This window comes from Camelus bactrianus, chromosome X (assembly GCF_048773025.1).
Source record: "Camelus bactrianus isolate YW-2024 breed Bactrian camel chromosome X, ASM4877302v1, whole genome shotgun sequence".
Taxonomy (NCBI): domain Eukaryota; kingdom Metazoa; phylum Chordata; class Mammalia; order Artiodactyla; family Camelidae; genus Camelus; species Camelus bactrianus.
Genome location: NC_133575.1, coordinates 96,586,802 through 96,606,347, shown reverse-complemented (window position 1 = coordinate 96,606,347; position 19,546 = coordinate 96,586,802). Strand labels below are relative to the sequence as shown.

General features: G+C 37.9%; 1 protein-coding gene across 1 annotated transcript in view; it reads left to right on the top strand.

The window, feature by feature from the left end:
* The window catches only part of TENM1 (teneurin transmembrane protein 1), a 700,775-nt gene that overhangs the window by 373,663 nt on the left and 307,566 nt on the right, over positions 1–19,546 (top strand). Inside the window, exon 7 of the mRNA XM_074360055.1 lies at positions 10,204–10,444. Within this exon, the coding sequence (XP_074216156.1) occupies positions 10,204–10,444 (241 nt within the window). The remainder of the gene's footprint in view (positions 1–10,203; positions 10,445–19,546) is intronic.

Here is a 19,546-nt window from a genome sequence, read left to right as displayed (position 1 = left end):
CCCTTGTGCTGCCATAGTAAGATCAGGGAGCTGGCTGGACATTAACCTTGCATGATATGACTTCCTGAGTAGCACAATTATGCTTTCTGTAAGCTGTTTCCAAATGCTAATGAAGCTGGTAGTACAAAAGACAACAATCCAGCAATACTGCGTTCTCTCCTCTGTTGGGCATCTCGCTCTGCAGGCCACCAAGACCACCAAATGAAAGCTGTACTTTCATGAAGTACAAGGGAGGCAAACGGAGTCGTGTAAACATTCCTGCATTTTAATTTTATTTATATCTTTTACAGTTCTTATTTGCAGTAAGGGAGTAAACCAAAGTAAAAGCAAACTGGAATCGAGTCCAAGTTGTCACACCTCGCCATGACCCCAGATCACACTTCGGTTTGTTCTGGTACAGACGCCTGTATTAATACACAGGAAGGAACTTCTGTGCACTCATTCACTGATTTCTAGCAGTACAAGCGATCTCTTTGAGAACTGCTTCACATAAGCAATGTGTGTTTAATCCTCTGTCTCTCTCAGCATCTCATCTATCATACATAAAATGTTTCCCCATTTGAAAAAAGTTATTTAAATGACCTTAACTAAGAATTAAGTTGCTTAAGATACTTTCTTAAAAGAAACATTTATCAATCACTACCTCTGAAATATTTTGTAAATTTCTAGGATTGCCATTTATATTTATGACTGCAGGCTCAGATAGTCATGGTTTTCTGAACACATGTTCTTATTTTTCCTTCCGTTCATGTGGCTGACACTCTTCCCCTTTAGCTGAGCTAATTTTTTAGTTTCCCTAAGGCATCTGTGCATTAAATCTCAGCGGGTGGGGGGTGGGGAGGAACCTGTCTAAATTCACCAGGTGTTCATTCCGCTCTAACATTATATTAGTAGATTCCACTAATTTGCTTATTTTGATGGACGTTTCACTTGATCCTATATCAATATATCAGCATATTTCCTAATTGAGCTGCCTTCTCATGACTTCTTCCAGTTAATAAAGTCTCAAGTGCAATCTAAACGTAATTTGAGGCTACATGTGGAAAGACATCAATACAAAAGAATTTGTCAGATAACTTTGTATTCTGGGTGATGTTCATCCAGAATGTTGCATTGTGTTTGGGGAACCATAAAGACCTAGTTAAACTGGAGGGAGTCCAGGGAGATAAGCAGTAATGTAATTGAGGGAATGAATCAGATTTTGAAGGAAAAATAAAATGAAGTAAATATGCATAGCTTAGCATAAGCAAAGTTTATAAGGAAGGCTTAGTAATAGGTCTTAATGTCGGCACCTCTCCAAAAAATAACTCTATTTAACGTCTCACTAAAATAACATGTTGAAAAACAAGAAAATGAAAATTTGTAGTAATGAGGGAATTAATCAACGAACATTTCAGAACACTTCAGGCAGGAAACTTCAGATACAAGCTGTGCCCACACAGTGCCAAAACAACTAGTAGGAATGTGAAGAATTCAATCAAATAAAGTATTTTTCATCATAAAACACTCTCTCCCACCATAGTTGCTATAATTGTTTTTTTAAATAAACCTAATTGAATTCAAACTTTAAAATTCATTGAAATTAATTAAATTTTCAAATAAACAAAATTATAAAGTTGTAATGAATAAAATTATGAGCTAAGTGTGTGGGAGCTATAAAGATGATTCAGACCTAGATCTTGATATAAGACCAGAAGATGCATCACTTGAATGCAAGAGGGGAAATAAAACTCACTCTCTCCTTCCTACAGAACTGTCATTTCCCAGCTCATACCTCTTAGGAGATTGCCTCAGTAACCCAAAAGATATGAGACAAAAAGGTTGATGGAAGCTAGAAGTGTTCTGCCATCGTCCATCAAAATCACAATTCTCAATTTTTTTGGCCCAACGTATTTGAATAACATAGACATGTGTAAAACACTCCTGTGAGAATGCCAAGATTTTTTTTCCCAAGCTCCCTCCCCATTTTGTTTCTCAGGGGGAGAAATAACCAAACTTCCATCATCCCTATAGTATGCATAGAATTTTACAAGCATGTGGATATGGAAATGGTTTATGGGATCAGAGTTGTACCCTATTCCTAGCACTTATTATAGCCCCACCCCTATCTTTCCCATCCAGGAAAGCACATCCAAATGTAACTCAGAGTGGCACAATTAGAGGTATAACCTTGAATCCACTCTCACCTACCATTTTAAAAATAAATTGTGAACTTTAGTCCTCTATTGTAGTAATAAGTGATCACAAAACATTGGTTTGTTTAAATCCTAGAGCTGAGAACTGCTTAGCTAAAGCAGTGAACCAAAACATGGGTGAAATTTGAGAATCATCTGGGTCTTGTGCATACTTCTGTAACAGCGCTATCTCTTCCCATTGTCCCTGATGAGGATCGCGTATGTTTTCAATCTCCAAGTATAGATGTTGGAACTCCTCTCCACCACTCCACTGGGTATCCATGGGTCCCTTTTGTTCCTAAGTTGTGCTGGTGGAGGACCTACAAGGTATGGTGGAACTTTCCTGTCAAATAGCCAGACAATGATGGTTAGATGGTAGTATTAATAATTAGTACTTTTTCTTCAGTCTTTTTTTTGGAAAGAAAAGTTTGGAGTGGAAGGGCTAAAATTTTCCTCGGCCTTCCCTGGTTCTTCATGTTTTCTTTTCACCCTCTGGGATTTTTTTTTTTTTTGCCTTTTGCTTTTTGTTTTTTATTACTGAATATAGTTTGCCCTCATTATTTAACATATGGTAGTTTGAAAAATATTTTTTCTGAGAGCTTCAGACACAGTCATAATGTTTTCTTGATTTGTGCTTCAAACATTCAGAATTCTATCTTCATAAATAACCTTAGAATGATTTTCATCCATTGCTTTTTGAACAAATATAGGGCGACCATTTTATAATACCTAATAAAAATTGAAGCTCCGAAAATGAAAACTTTGTAAAATTCCAGAATACCTGTTATTAGCTAATTTATTAAATGATTCACTGTCAATTAATTCATAACTCTCCATTGCCTACTTGCAAATAAATAATGAACTTGGGGATCGTAAATAATTGAAATACCTACATACGACTTTTGTTTGAGTATAAACTAAATATGAACTTTTAAGGATCATTACTTTTTTATATTTTCTTTTTGATATACTTCACTGCCTAATAATGGAAGCCACAGCATCATTGTCAGCATAAGATAAAACAAGGCAATTATCTATTTCATGTTTCATGGTACATAATGGATAACAGAGTTTCCTTCAAGACTATAGTGAAAAAGACTTTGACCAACCACTAATTTTAATTGTTAATGTCATGTATTAATATTTAGAATTTGACATTTAAAATTCCAAATTGTGCCATGAAGTACAGCTCTTTACCATTCTACTTAGAAAAATAAATAGGTAACAAACGTATTGGCTTCATTTTTTTTTTAAACATTGCCAAACTACTCTGCAAATATAAGCAAAGATGTATCCTTCTTGTATTTTCACAACCAAGAAAATTAGATAGTTTGAGCATTTACTTCTATAATTAAAGCAAAACAGCATTTAGCCACAGCCCTTTCTTTTTTTTCTTGGTTGTAAAGTCCTAGTTTATTTGTCTTAATCTATGTCAGAGAGTTGATTGAGTTAACAAACGAGCTACTTAGTGGCAGGAATATTGACTATTATGCCTGAGATTGGCTAATTGCACTATGTAAAGCCAATACAGTGCACAGCACAGTTGGATTCCCGCTGTAACAAAGACAGGGAGAAATGTGTTGTGTGGGAGACTGCCTTGTGCATATTTAACTCTTTGTTATGCTTGTAGAACACGTTGGAGAACAGGAAAAGAGATTAAAGAGACCTAGAAAATAGAAGGTTTAGAGTTTCTGGAGGTAGACCAGCACGTCCTTTGAAGAGACTCATCAGCTTATGGAGAGACTAAAGTGCAAATATGAATTTCAGCACAAACATGTCAAAGGATTATAGGTACTACAGTGTTGACCTTTATTTCTAGTGGTTGTAACAAAGATCAACCTAACTGACAAAAATTAAAGAGCATACTCTCTTATTTGCTAGCTTAGTGAGAGGACCAAAGTCCTCAAAGGGATGGACTTTAAAATCTCAAAGACAGTACATAGCATCGCATCGCTCAGGAGCCATGCAGAGGGCAGTAATCCAGATTGAAACCATGTAAACTGGAAGACATTATAATTTATTGTTAGCCTTCCCCCAGGGCTTCCAGGACTTTTCTCCTGCAGTCGTCTGCTTTCACTGCAGATTCTTCTCTGTTTCTGTCTCCTTCCGCCTCTTTCTGTTGTTGTCTATGTCTTGCTCATTCACATGCCCATACATACACAGGAATGCCTAGTAAACATTAGCTATTTAAAAGACTTTATTTCTGTTCTCAGTCTAATGGTTTATTTAACTAATGAATCTGCTTTTATTAAAGCCTGTTAGTATATTAATATTAAGCAGTATCATTTGATCCAGAAAAGTGCTGACATATACTTGTTTACTCAGTTTTCTTCGGAAAACCAATTTTTTACCTTCATATTCTTTGAACTTCTAATAATACCTGTAAGGTTGAGAACAGAAATGTCCACAGCCAGATACACTTAAGACGAATTTGATGATCACTGAACACTGTCAAGTTAATGGATATTAGCCGTAACATGCAAATGTATAAACTACCTCTTCACTGGCTGTGGAAAGCTCCTTGTGACAAGTAAAGAACTGTAATGTAGTAATGTATGTTTAGAATTAGTAGTAATAGTTAATATTACTCATACACCTCTCTTCTTTCTTTTAAACCTGTTTCTTTTTATCCCCTCTCCTGCCTATGAGGGAGAACAGCTCAGAAAAGCAACCCAAGGAACCAAAGGCTTATAATTGGCCTCGAGAGACTTGACATAAGTAGTTATGGCAATAACCCTTGGTGCCCTGATGTTCTTTGCTCATGTAGATTACCAAGGTCTTCAGAAGCATTAATTAATTTTGCCACATAAGAGTTCAGAGAGGTGGTGAAACACTAATACAGGCTCATAATCCTTTATCCAGAATCATGGGGTCCACTTGTTTCAGAATTTAGAATTTCTCAGATTTTATAAAGGTAATGTCATAAATACTGTCTACTGTGCAACACCCAGATTGGGATGTGGGCCAACACCTCTTAATAAACTACATCAGTATTTCTGCACCTAAAGGTAGGAAAATTCACTAAATGAAATATATAAGGACCATAAATATCCTCATATTAGGTCAGGTTAGGTTTTCCCACTGAATAAATTAGGAAAAAAATCTCAGTTGTTAGGAATTTTTTTCAATTCCAGAATTGCAGCCAAAGCATTTGTGGAGCTATCCCCACTTCGGCCAATAGGGTAATGAAACACAGATCTTGTCCTCGAGCTATAGGAATATATGTGCCCCTTTTGGCAACATATACTGCACAGTAACTTTGGGAAAAAACTAATTTTCGGGGGTATTGTCATAGTGTCACTAAAGAAAAGAGTGATCAATTAATTAATAAGTATATGGATTTTGGAAAAACTAGGCATGTGTCTACTTTGGTCAGATTGTTCCAGAAAAATGATCTATTTGGCATGACCACATTAATAGCAATTTATTTTTTTTCACCTACAGAAAATGATTTTGTTTGTACGATCAGTTCTGCTATAATGCTTATTTTGAAAACATTAATTTGTTCCCATGCTATTGGTATATTGAGAACAATTTGAACATAAGAGAAATTTCGCATGTGCATGTGTGCGATTCCATCTCCTAAAAATACTAGGTGAGTGCAGAAAACTGCAGACAGCAGAATAAGCCATGAAGGAGTACACAAAATCCGCATGCTTACACCTGAAACATCCACCAGCTACCTTTGTCCCCCACATGTGTTAGGAGCCTTGCCCATCCACATCTGGTGTTAGGACTTTCTGTCTGATTCAGACAACCCTCCTTCCACCACTTGACAATAACTCACATGTTGCAACACTTCTGACATCCACTTTCACAAGGAAACTTCAAGTACTGTGCCTCAACCCCATTTTACCCATGCGTGATTTTGCCTAGTGCAGTGAATTTTCAATATGCAAACATCACCTTATAGCTGAATTGACTGTATGTGTTAATGAAATGAAAGGGGGAAAGAAAGAAAAGAAAAGAAAAGAAAAGAAAAGAAAAGAAAAGAAAAGAAAAGAAAAGAAAGAGACAGAGAAAAGACAAAAGAGAAAGAGAGAGAGAGAAAGAAAGAAGAAGGAAGGAAGGAAGGAAGGAAGAAGGAAGGAAGGAAGGAAGGAAGGAAGGAAGGAAAAGAAACTATGCATGACAGCTTTCCTCTCCCACTTTCCTTTTGGCCTCAAGGGCAACATTGTTTCTGAAGGCTTATACTTCTGTTAGCATCTCTGCCACACCTAAAATGCCTTGGATATAGAGTTTGGAGGAATTTCCACCCCCACAAGATTTTCTTTCCAAGTTATTTTAGGACCTTAAACCTAAAACTGGCTCCTATCCAAGTATATTATGTGAATTAGACCTTCCCATCCGAAAACTTAATTTACTTTCAGAAAGCTTTGTAAGTATGTCTGGTTACCCAAATTTGTATAATCACTACTCCCCCTTCTCCCTTGCGTCTCTCTCGGGCACAGAGACTTATACTTGCCAGATACTTTTGGATGTGAGTGCATGTGACTTTTAACTCCTTGGAACTGGTGTTCAGAACTCCTGACACTGAACCCTAATGTATTTTTCATTAGTGTTTAATGTTGGGAAATCCTATTTCACAGAGCCCAAGGATTAAATTGCTTCATTTGGGAGGGAACAAGTACATTCCCCATCATTTTCCTGAGGTGAAAAAAAACCAGAATGAAGCTGAGATGATTTGCATTTCATAAGGGCTTAAGGTCTGGATACATTCCACTCAGTGCAACAATCCAATATTGTGAAATGTTTTAAAGACAGTATTAAAAAGTAGGGAAACCTCTGCATATTTTAAAGGTAGAAGCAAAAATAAACAATTAAATAGATATGTCAAAACCTATGTATATATAATCAAAATATTTGTTTTCAATCTATGTAACCTACATATATATAGTCAAAGTGACTATACAGAGCAGTTCTACCTGCAGCAGAAGTGATCTAATGTGTTATAATAATAGCATCATTGTACTTTTCAAAGAAGTAGGATTTTTATCATTTTGCATAATAAGAAAAGAGTTGCAAAGATTTTGAGGAAATCCAGCAAGCAGCAATCCAAATGATAATGAGTGATCCTTTCTTTTGAACAACTGTATGGAATAGAAACTTTCTTTCACTGACAGAAGCACCTACTGATTAAGCTAGTAGATGTCACATGTGTCGCTTGGGAGGCATTCTGAACACAAGTCCTCAAATTGATTCCTTTTCTTCTTCTAACTCTGGACTCCCACCTTTTGCTTCCTTTCCTTGCATCATTAAGCTCATGGATTTAGATGGCAAATCTGTAGAGGGTGTCACTGCAGTTCTTTTCTCGTCTCGGAGGGCATGAATGTAAGCACCCTCTTCAGGGTCTTGTTGTCCTTCCCCATGGCTCTGGGAGAGAGTTCACTGAGACTCCCAAGGTGGAAACCTACTGCTCTGTGAACTGTCAAGTAGATGCCCAGTGGCTACATCAGAAAGAAAGAGCCAAGGGAACATTGAGGGTGGGTTTTTAGATCCCACTGACCAGTGAAACACTTTTCTATCAATAAAAACTTTACTCTGCATCCAGCACTGTGCTCGATACCACATGGCTTACAAGAAAGGTAGAAGATGATTTGCTCTAAGGAACATGCTGTCTATTTGGGGAGCTAGCCAAAAACATGGAATAGCAAGGGAATGCTGTAATATTTCAAGCTTAGGGGCCAAATTTATGATAAAAATAGTAAGTGTTGAAGTCAGAGAAAAGAGCATTTATTTTCTAGAACAGTAGAATGGAAAGAGTTCTGGGCTGGGAATCATCAGACATAGGCAGGCAACTTCATGCAAGTTGAATGACTTTGAACAGGTCACTTCACCTCTCTGAGCCTTGGGTTCCTAATCTGTAAAATGGAGAGGGGGAGAGGGCTGAACTACATGATTCCTGTAGTCCTTTCCAGTCTTAAAGTTTTCCACTCCTGCTGCATTCACCAAACAGTCACTGACATACTATGTCTAAGCACATTTTACAAGAATGAAACTTAATTGTTAGGAAAAAGGATTCTTAGCTCCATTTTACAAATGAGGAAGTAGAGCTTCTAAATGACAGAGGCAGAACTCAAACCCAGGTTTGCCGTACCCCCCAAATCCTGTGCCCTTTCCACTCTGCTGTGCTGCGTAGCATGATACCACACTGCCCCCCTTCCTCCATTGAAGGAGATGAGCTCTAAGAGGGAGTAGACATATAAACAAATAACTGCAATGCAGGTGGCGTGTCATAAGTGACCAATCCATAAAATGTGGAGGATTCTGTATCTCTAAATCTTACGGATGTTGAGAGAACTTGCATTACAGAGACCTATAGTACAGTGAATAGTGCATTGGCCAGAATCAGCAGAGGTGGGTTCTAATCCCATGCCACACACTTGCCAAGTGTCCCTGGGCAAGCAGTTCTCTGCACATTAGTTTTTTCATCTACAAAATTAGAGGGTCCCAAGGTTTTTTGGGTTCCAACATTCAGTGCTTCTTTGAGTCCCAAGGATGGAAAGCATGCTTCTGGTTATGGTTATGAGTATGAGCCCAGAGGTTTAAAAAAATTAATGAGCTGTTAAGTACTTGTGATGATTTTTTTAGTGGATATGGGATTTGGGCTGGGCCTGGAGTAATGGGGGTGATTTAGAAAATTCATGAAGCATTTTAGTCCCTTTTAAATATACAAGGGTAGCTTACTTTCAAAAGTAATTCTTTGTATAAAATGAATGATCACCTCTCCCTATCTTTTGTCCAATTCCATTTTTCATATCGCAAGTTTATTTAAAGGGAGAGCCACCTGTACTAGAAAGCACAGCCAAGAATCTGTTATGCTCTTGGGGCACTAGTATCATTTTTAAATATGAAAATCATGCCAATGTCTTCAAAATTCAAGTTTGAGGTGGAAGGATTGAAAAAAGTAATTTTTTTTTCTGTGATCAGCCACTGCAGAGTAAATCTCAGCACAAACCAGCTGAGCCCTTTGCTGGGCATCGAAAGCCTCTGGCATTTTTCTGCTTTTCAACTCTGTCATTTGGGAGGTGGGACAAAGCCGTGCTGTCTGCAAAGTTTACCCAGAACGTACTGGTATTACAAGAAATCACTTGACATCTATTATGTTTCTCCTGTGGAAGAGAGGTGGCTATCAACTACAATAGCAATTTCTTTCCAAAAGGGTTTAATTGGGGTATTTCTCATGGGCCAAATTCTAACTTACTGTCTATACGTGTGCCTGCCAGGAAAACAGTGGAAAAATACCAAACAATACCAACAAGAGAAGTCTGAGGGCCGCTGCCCCCTCAGCAAACAGGCAGAGAAAACTGTTTCCCTGCTGCCTAAGCTGCTGCTAACGTGGCAGAGCTTCAGGAAGGGGGTGAGGGGTGTGGACTGTGCTTTGCATGGCCATGGAAATGTGTGTAATAACCTGAACAAACGCCTTCTAGCCTAGCTTTTATAACTAGCACTCTGAGTTGGGGGGCTGGCAGAGAGATTAGTCTCACGCAGTTGAGTTACACACTTGTGAGCTGTTTTTCTGAAGTGGGATTTGCTCCTGTGTAGGCAGGCTAGCATCCTTTCCTGAGGTAAGCCAGAAGGTGGCCTTATACTTTTATTTGAGGTGTCGAATGATTTTCCTTCCAACAAATTTGTACCTTTCACTGGTATTTTCTGAAGTGAGACTTTTGCAACTGATGGAAATCCGCTCACTTCTGTTCTGTAACTTAGCGTCTTGTTGATGATTTATTTGTTCAGTAGCAGAAACTATGACAAATCGTGTGAGGCGGCTTCATTTACTTTTTAGCTGCTATCGCCCTGAAGAATTTACATGTAAATTCGACTGTGAATGTTTTACGTTTTGGAAGCATGCGGCACGTGTTTTTGTAAGTTAAGTGACATTTTTACAGATAGATTGAACTTCAAACTCTCCCCCAACCCCACGGGCTACATTATTCTGAAATCCTGATCAGTCTGACATGCTGTGTTTTCCTGACTGCCAAGCGAGAGAGCCAGCCTTTATTTTGTGTTTCTCTTCTCTCCTCTTTAGACATGCAGAGCAGCCCACACAACCAGTTCACCTTCAGACCCCTCCCGCCACCGCCGCCGCCGCCGCATGCCTGCACCTGTGCCAGGAAGCCACCCCCTGCGGCAGACTCTCTTCAGAGGAGATCAATGACTACCCGCAGCCAGCCCAGCCCGGCTGCTCCAGCTCCCCCAACCAGTACGCAGGATTCAGTTCATCTGCATAACAGCTGGGTTTTGAATAGCAACATCCCGTTGGAGACCAGGTACTTGAACTCTTATTGATCCCGCTGAATTTAAATATTGGCAGAAGATGATTCCACTGAGTGCAGTGACTCATTTCACCATAGACATCTGCAGAGACACACAAATGCTCACACACACACACAGATGCCTGGGCAAAAGAGCAGACCCCTCCACAAGCACAGACACACCCACAGACACAGACCAAAGCAGAGGCATGTGTAAAGAGGAAACCACAGATGCATAAACACCCCATGGGCAGACACCCACAAAAACATATGAAACCAAGCAATTACCTGAACTGTCATTGCATCCTTAAAGTAAGACAATTGTTCCTTGTTTTAAGATGCTGCTACTGTATGGCACAGGGAACTATTCTATATCTTGTAATAGCCCATAATGAAAAAGAATGTGAAAAATAATATATATATATGTATAACTGAATCACTATGCTATACACCAGAAACTAACACAACGTTGTAAACTGACTATACTTCAATTTAAAAATTTGTCAAAAAAAAGATTGTTTTAAAGATGCTGCAATTTTACAAGAAAATCCAAACACAATTCAAGGAACAGTGACAGTTTACATTTTATTTATTTTAAGATTCTTTGAAAAAGTAAGTTGTCTTCAAACATTTTTAAAAAGGATTTGCTTCATAAATTGGAAGTCCGTGTGTAATTTTAAAAACCTGATTGTGCCTTTAGGATGAAGTTGGATCTTTTGAGCAAAATTTTGCCTCTATTTTTCGGTTACTTCATATATTTAGGTTTCCATCTTTGTCATGTGATTAAAGTTCTACTCCTTCACTGTTCTAGGTCCCTTGATCATAATAAACTTTAGCACTAGATGCAATTAACTGAGAAATTATTCATCATTTCTAGTTGTTCTCTCTTAAATCAAAATTGTAACTTTCTATTAACATAGAAAAACACTGCCTAATAAAACATAGTATTCTGTTATCTGTTAAATTCAAGGACTTCCCCTTGTCTTCTATATATCTTATTTAGATCTTCCACCAAAGCTTTTTCTAAACACATTTGTATGTAAACACTGGGTATAATATATCACTTGATAAGCAATGTCTGATGTCAAGTCTGATGAACTTCTAGCCCAAAATTTGAGAATTGGAATGGAAAAGGGGAGGACTAATAAACTCACATTATAAGACTGGTTATTTTTTTCCTTAGCAGCATATTAAGTTAAATGCCAACCACAGCATCAGAAAATATGTCGCCACCAACAAACTGAAAGCTCTATGGCCCAAATCCAGGAACCTCTGTATCATCCATCACTAACTAGATTAAATAATTTTATAAACTGATATTTCTGTTACCTCCCAAGAGAAAATATAGCAGTCAGCAACTATGGTGAAGATAACCCAATTAGAACTGCACTAGTGATAGAATTTGTGTATCGTTCCTTTTTTTTTTTTTTAATTAAAAGGGAGCAAGTGAATGAAGTAAGAGAAGCAGAGAGCAATGTATATCTTCAAGGAGTTTACACTAACGGTGGTGATTTACTCACTCTTCTTTTAATTCCTTTTAAGGGCTTAGTGATAGCTAAGAAAGCAGTGGGCCAATCTGGTTAACTAGCTGTCTTGATAAGCAAACACACTTCCTTCCTCTAAGAAGCCAAATAACAGGAAATCTGGAAGGAGGGTGGGGAATGGGCTCAGGCAAATGGAGAGAGAAAACTATTCTTATTTGAAATGTACATCTAGACATGTTTGTACAAACTGCTCCCACGGACCTTCTGTATCTATGCAAGGAATGTATTAATTGGTCTCAGTTTCATAAGGCACAGAGAAGAACATAAGTTTTCATGTGAGACTGAGCAGAGAGGGAGTACCTTTTTAGTACATTTGAAAATATATTCAGCATCACAAAGATGAATTTTAAAAACCTCGAAGCCCTATCAGCTTGATCAGCTAGGATTTTCCAAATATATCCTTTACAATGTTCATTTCACATGTAGTCAGTGGAAGGTAACTCCGTGGGTGCCCTGGCACTTACTTATGAGCTGTGTAACATAACCCTTCTGAGCCTCACCTTCCTCATCTGGAAACCTGAATATAAAAATGCCTGTCTCAACAGGTTATGAAGAAGATCAAGCTAGTGTAGCAGAAAGTGCCTCATGCATTGTAAAGCATCATACGATTCGAAGATAATATTGCTATTCCTACTAAGTGGTCACCTGCCTCTGCTTAAATATCTCCAGAATAGGGAATTGACTTATTCCTGAGGCATTCCATTTCATCTCAGACCAACTGGTGGAAGATTCTTATTGAACCAAAATCTCCAACCTCTCAACTCTACCCATGTCTTCCAGATCTAGTTCTCGGGTCTCACAGAATAAAATCCCTCTCACACCTGACAACCCTTCAGTGTTCCTGATTCTCTCTACTTTGAGCTTAATGTTTCCCCAGTTCCTTCATCTGCTTCTCATATTAACAGGTTTCAAATCCTCCATCCTGGTCTCTTTCCTTAGAACACACTTCATTGTGTCCAAATTGCTCTTTAAAAAAAATAATGCTGCTTCGATTTATTTATTAATTTTTTAAATTGAAGTATAGTTGATTTACATTGTTGTGTTAGTTTCTGGTGTATAGCACAGTGATTCAATTATACATGTACATATTCTTTTTCATTATAGGCAATTATAAGATATTGAATATAGTTTCCTATGCTATACAGTAGGAGTTTGTTATTTATCTATTCCACATATAGTAGTTTGTATCTGCTAATTGCAAACTCCTAATTTATCCGTCCTCCCCTTTCCCCTTTGGTAACCAGAAGTTTATTTTCTATGTCAGTGAGTCTCTTTCTGTTTTTTAAATAAGTTCATTTCTGTCATTTTTTTTAGATTCCACGTTAAGTGGTATCATATGACATTTGTCTTTGTCTGACTTACTTCACAGTATGATCATCTCTAGGTCCATCCATGTTGCTGCAAATGGCATTATTTCTTTCTTTTTATGGCTGAGTAGTATTCCATTGTGTGTGTGTGTATAAAACAATTTCTTTATTCAATCATCTGTCAATGGACACTTAGATTGCTTCCATGTCTTGGCTATTGTAAATAGTGCCGCTATGAACATTGGGGTCCATGTATCTTTTTGAATTAGAGTTTTCTCCAGGTATATGCCCAGGAGTGAGATTGCTGGATCATACGGTAGCTCTGTTTTTAGTTTTTTAAGGAACTTCCATACTGTTTTCTATAATGGCTGCACCAAATGACATTCTCACCAGCAGTGTAGTAGGGTTCCCTTTTCCCTACATCCTCTCTAGCATTTATCGTTTGTGGACTTTTTAATGATGGCCATTCTGACTAGTATGAAATGATATCTCATTATAGTTTTGATTTGCATTTGTCTGATAATTAGTGATATTGAGCATCCTTCCATGTGCCTATTGGCCATCTGTATGTCTTCCCAAACTGCTCTTGAAGTGTCATGGCCAAGGCTGAATGTAGGTGTGGGTCTTTTGTTGGAAGGAGTAGAGGTCATTCAAGTTGCCTCAAATAATTGAGAACATCTTTTTAAGAATATTATCAGCCCCTGAGAACTCAGGAAATACTGGTTAACCCCCAAGGAAGGGGAGGGCCTATAGACTTCTGGCACTAATATGACTTGGCAATTCTCTGCACTTTTGCCACTCTCTGTCTCTTTCTTTGTCCAATAACTTACTGTCAGCTCAATATTTCTTTTGTTTACCACATAAGTTCTACTTTCTCATAGCAATGCCTGGTTTCCAATGCACCACATGACTCCAAGTGTACCTCCTGGCACCTCTCACCTCATCCCTTCAATTCATGTTCTGGTGCCACCTGCCTCATTCTCCTGCTAGCTCTAGGTTTAAAAACCTAAGAGCGGGAATTTGATTAGCCCAGTTCATCCCTTTTGTACCAGGCCATGTTTGAGTTTCTTGGCAAGCCCTGTCAGTTATTCTCTCAGTCAGCTGAGGCTAAGGAGTGAGAAAGGTCATGTGATTTAAAAAAGCAACAGCATGGACACCTATGGCTGCCCCTGAGCAAGGGCTGAGAGCAGATCTGATGTACCTTAGCTGGAACTCTCAGCAGACAATCGACTTGATTGACTCGTTTAGGATTTTGTGCTGTAACCAACAATCATTTGTCTCCCTTGTGCTAACTAAATATTTCGTGTTCGTGCTGTCTACTCTAAACTCAGCATTTTTGGTGACTACATAACACTACTGAAAACACTAAACTCTTAAAACTTTTAAACAAGTTCTGAGGCTAAGCCACATTGCATTTATTCTATAATTACATAGTTGGTTTTTTTTTTAATTGTGTGTTTGAGATGGTGGGGAGGGGAGATGTAGGTGGAAATAATGTTTAGAGCCTTAATTTGGCCTAATTTGATTTCATCTTTTTAACCTGTGGTGATGCAGCTGAATACTAATTCTGCCATACAAAGTATGTGCATTGTATCACTCTCATAACTGTGTCATCTGTAGGTTTGTTAGGTATGCTTTTCTCATCTTTACATAAGTCATTAACAAAAATGTTGCCTAAGACAAGATTAAGGTCAGAGCTCTGTGACATGCTATGGAAACCTCCCTGCAGGTTGACATTTACCCATCAGGCAGCATTCTTTGACTACCATACAACCCACATTTCTCCATCCTGTGCACAGGCATATCATGAGAGACCTTGTCAAATGCCTTGCTGATACCAAGATACAGTGTGCCTACATTTCTACTGATCTGCCAATCCAATAACCATATCAAATATAGAAATGAAATGGGATTTGTCTAATATGACTTGTTCTTAGAGAATTTATGCTACTTTCTCATGGTTGCTACTTTTTTTCTAAGTGCTTACAAATCATCCTTTTAATAACCTGTTTTAGGATTTTGCACTCAACATGTTCCTTGTCTAATCTAAGGAGCCCATGTGCTTTCTGTCCCTTTTGAAAAACCAAAGCCAATACTTAGGTCTTCAGTGTTGTGACACATTTCATCCACACAACAGTCCCAGATATACCCTTTTATATTTATTTACACTTGATTCTCATCCATTTATTTGGGCACATGTTCTTGGAAATGTAAACTGTATGGAGAGCACCCCATACAGGCACACTGGTTTCAATGGGCAACAAAGCTCCCCAACTGACTCTTAATTCATCCCCTGGTTTTTAGAGTGTCTCAGGGCATGGAATCACACTACTTCACTTTAGAGAACTGCTTTCCTAAAGTCTAGGATTTTCTAAGCTAAAGTGGTTGCTTTCTCTAAAGGTTTCTATCACCTTTAACTTACCAGTTTCTCTTTTGTAGTCAGTGAGAGAAGCAAATCTCCTTATTTTGTTTACCTTCTGGGAGCCGGCGCTGTCAACAGGGAGGTTGGGAAGTTGTCAGATATGGGCCTTTAGTTAAAGGATATGTCTAACAGATGTCTGTGGAGCTGAAATCACTCATGTTTACTACACTTACTCTTAGAACACTGTGGGATCTGTCATAGAAATGAACATCCATTTCCTTCCTCCAGCTAAGTGGCTTCTTGTAGACTCCCTGACCCACCGTCTGTTAGCTCTAGGACTTTGGACATGCCTCAGTTTTCTCATCTTTAACGTATCATCCTATAAGGATAATAGTAATACCTGTTCAGAAGGCTGTTGTAAGGATTAAATAAGTTAATATTTACAATGTGCTTAGAGCAGCTGGGCATATAGTAAGCACTTAATAAATATTAGGATAATAGTAGCAATAACAATACATGAGAAACAACTCTATTTTTTCCCCTTTCTATTTCTGTCTTCATCCGATTAGAGATGTTTCTGCCTTTACATTTGTGATTTTTCCCAAGTACACATACAAGATTATTTCAGTTCCTCTCATGGCATGCTTTTAAATAGAATATATGCTTTCACCAGCTTATTCCGTTCAGGCTGCTATAACAAAAATACCATGGACTGAGTAGTTTAAACACCAGATATTTATTTCTCACAGTTCTGGAGACTGGGAATTCCAAGACCAAGGAAAGGCCTTCTGGGAAGAGCACATCACACTCCAAGTTGTGCGTAGTCACCAGTTGTCCATTTCAGCAATATTAGGCATTGTTCTTCCTATTATTCCTCTCCCTTTCCTCCATTTGCTACTTAAACTCTCTTTCCCAGCTTGTGAGCAAATTTGTTTCTTCTAAAACTAATGAGAGATAATCATTCTGGAAACAAAAGCCCATAATTTTAAAGGTATGAGCCAGAAATCTAAACTTTATTCTGAAATTCTCACTGTTAAATCACCATAACCTCTTTCCTTATCGAGTGACCCATCCTTGGATATACTAGAGTTTGCAGATCCTCTTATTCTATGATTCTTCTCCAGAAAGTCTCTTTTCCCCCCCATGGGATAAGTCTCAATCCCAAAGCTTTCTTAGAGCTTTGATGGCACAGTGTCGTGCCTTCCCCATAAAAGCTGTGAGAGTGGTTAAGAGTTTGGATTGTAGAAACCAATAATCAACAGATGAAGATTTGAGGATCAGTTCTGTTCCTTATTATCTGCATGTGCTTGGACTAATTCCTGAGCCTTTCTGAACCTGTTTTCTGACCTTAAAAATGGATTAATAGCTCTCACTTCTTATGGTTGTTACAAGGATTATTTTAGACCGCATATGTGACATGCTCTCTCATTTTAGTTTCCTCCCCTCTTTCTCTTCTTCCTGTGTCACATTCCTCCCTTCTCCGTCCCCTTGACACTAGGTTTTACTCCATTCTAGCTTCTCAGAGTCCTAACAACTGCTTTCCTTTCTGTATCAGTCTCTCCATTCTCTCTGTGTGCTTAGTGTGCAAGTGAATTGGTCTGGCTTTTACGCCCAGTTAAGTGGAGTAGTGCTCATGTCTATTAGGGAGTCACACATAGCCTGTTGCCTGCACAGCACGGAGACAGTTCTCCTATTCTCCACCTCTTCATCCGGATTCACTTTGAAGTAGAATTATAGCCATTTTTGCTTTCCCTTAATTACTCTCTTTGCTGTCCCCCTTTAAAGCTCCTAAGTGAAAGTTTACTTGAGCTCTCACTCATTTGGAATTTTTGGCCGAGTGTGGGCTCTAGACCCTAGCTAACTTTGCTTGACCTCCTCTCCGTGATGATAGACCTCAACCATGATCTGTTTACCACAGTGAATCTTGCCTAAAGATTTTGCTGTGATCTCCAATACTAGGGGGAACTTGGATTTGGTATTGACATCACCACTTCAACTTACAAAGACAAATCAGAATTGTGTGGAGAAGTCAGGCCAGTCAGAAGAGTGGGTAGCAGCTATATTCATTGTTTTTTTTAGCATATTCTGACAGATGGCTGTAGCTGAGTATGAGGCTGATTGCCCTTGCTGGCTTTAGACCAATGTGACAATTAAATGGAGTCAACGGGTTATTTTTATAAAACAACCAGGGCCATTGGTGAAGGAGATGTTGGCAAGGGATGGAAAGAGAAATGAAATCAACATGACCAATGTTTGTTACCAGACTGATAGAGCTAGTGTCTATCTTGGGGAAATAAGAATCATTTGGACGAAATATTCATTAATAGTGATGGCAGTGATTTTAATATCTATGGGATAATACTCTTTATATATTAACCCATAAAGGTGAGGTCCCTAGTGGTAGTTATCTTTCTTTATTTTATAGTACCACTAAAATCTACCTAGCATTTATAAGTAGTTTTTCCCCCCTTAGGATATTTGCAGTGGAAAACTAGATTTAGAGACAATTTTTCCCTTCAATAATCACTAGAGAAAGAAAGCTCAGAATGTCCATATTCAGTGCTTAGATCCAACAATATCTCATGCTTTAATCCTTTAACAGCACTGGGGTTAGCAAAATCTATCTTCAGCCACAGATTTAAAGATTCTTTTTAAGACAGGAAAAGACTTCATAGAACTAATCTATGACCTATAAATCCTGTTTACTACAGATGAACAAGAATCAACCAAGCTTTCCAGCCTACACCAAGTGATAGATGAGGAATATGTTAAATTTACATGAAGGAGAATTCTGTAGCCTCTAAATTATATTTTACATATTGAGAGTAAAAATATATCTGTAATAGTCTATTGTGCTTGGACAGTGAGGAGCAGTGTTTGGGAGATTATCATGATACAGTCTCTAGTCCCTTTGATGGTATTATTTTTTAAAATGTTTTTGAATTGACTATTCTTAGTTTCAATTCAAAATAAAAACCATAGGAAACATAATGTGTTTCATTTTATAAAGAAAGGAAATTTCACCATAGATGAGATGAAATCTGGTTTTACTATGGAGAAGACTTATTTATCGATCCAAATGTGAATCTAAACAGATGTTTCAAGGAACCTTTAAAATTGAGTTGATTCGTGAAATATATAAGTATAGCAAACAAAAAATACGTTTTCAAAGAATCTCTGTACTAACCTTTTGCCCTCCCTCATCATATATACTTCCCTATCCTGGATTGTATATTTAAAACAAAAATATCTGCTTTTGATCAAGAGAAAAATTAGTTCTTAACAACTTCATTGACTACAAAGTTACTTATCCAGTTAATCATAAGAATTATTTTCATTGCCATGTCAAGTTAATAGACACTTGCCCGTCATATTTTACTAAAAGTAGGAAATATACTTGAAGTAGCAAAAAATAATTTTCCAGTCAGTTATTCTCCCTATTTTCTACAGAGGGGTGTGTGTGTGTGCGCGCGCATGTGTGTGTGTGTGCACGTATGTGTGTGTATCAAAGACATTCTACTAAACATCTCCTTTTGGGAGATTCCAGCTGGTTCTTTATTAATTCCACAAGACAAAAAGGTTTGTAGCTTTAAAAGCAAAAGATAAGATCAGGTTAAGTCTTGAGGTCTTTGAAATGCCTCTGCAAGAATCGTCAAAGTGTGGTACTGAGTATTCCATTTAAAAAACAGGAACGCTCAAAAAGAATTGTCCCCTTTGGCGACCAGATAAGCAAATAAACAGTAACATCTGCTTCACCATTCTGTTAATTTTTTTGGTGTGATATCTTAGGATATAAGAATGTGTGTTAGATGAATATTTTAAATGAAAAACAGTTCATTATAAACACTATAATGAATTAATTCTAGCAGAGATAAGTTTTAACAAATTTTGGCAAATACTTACT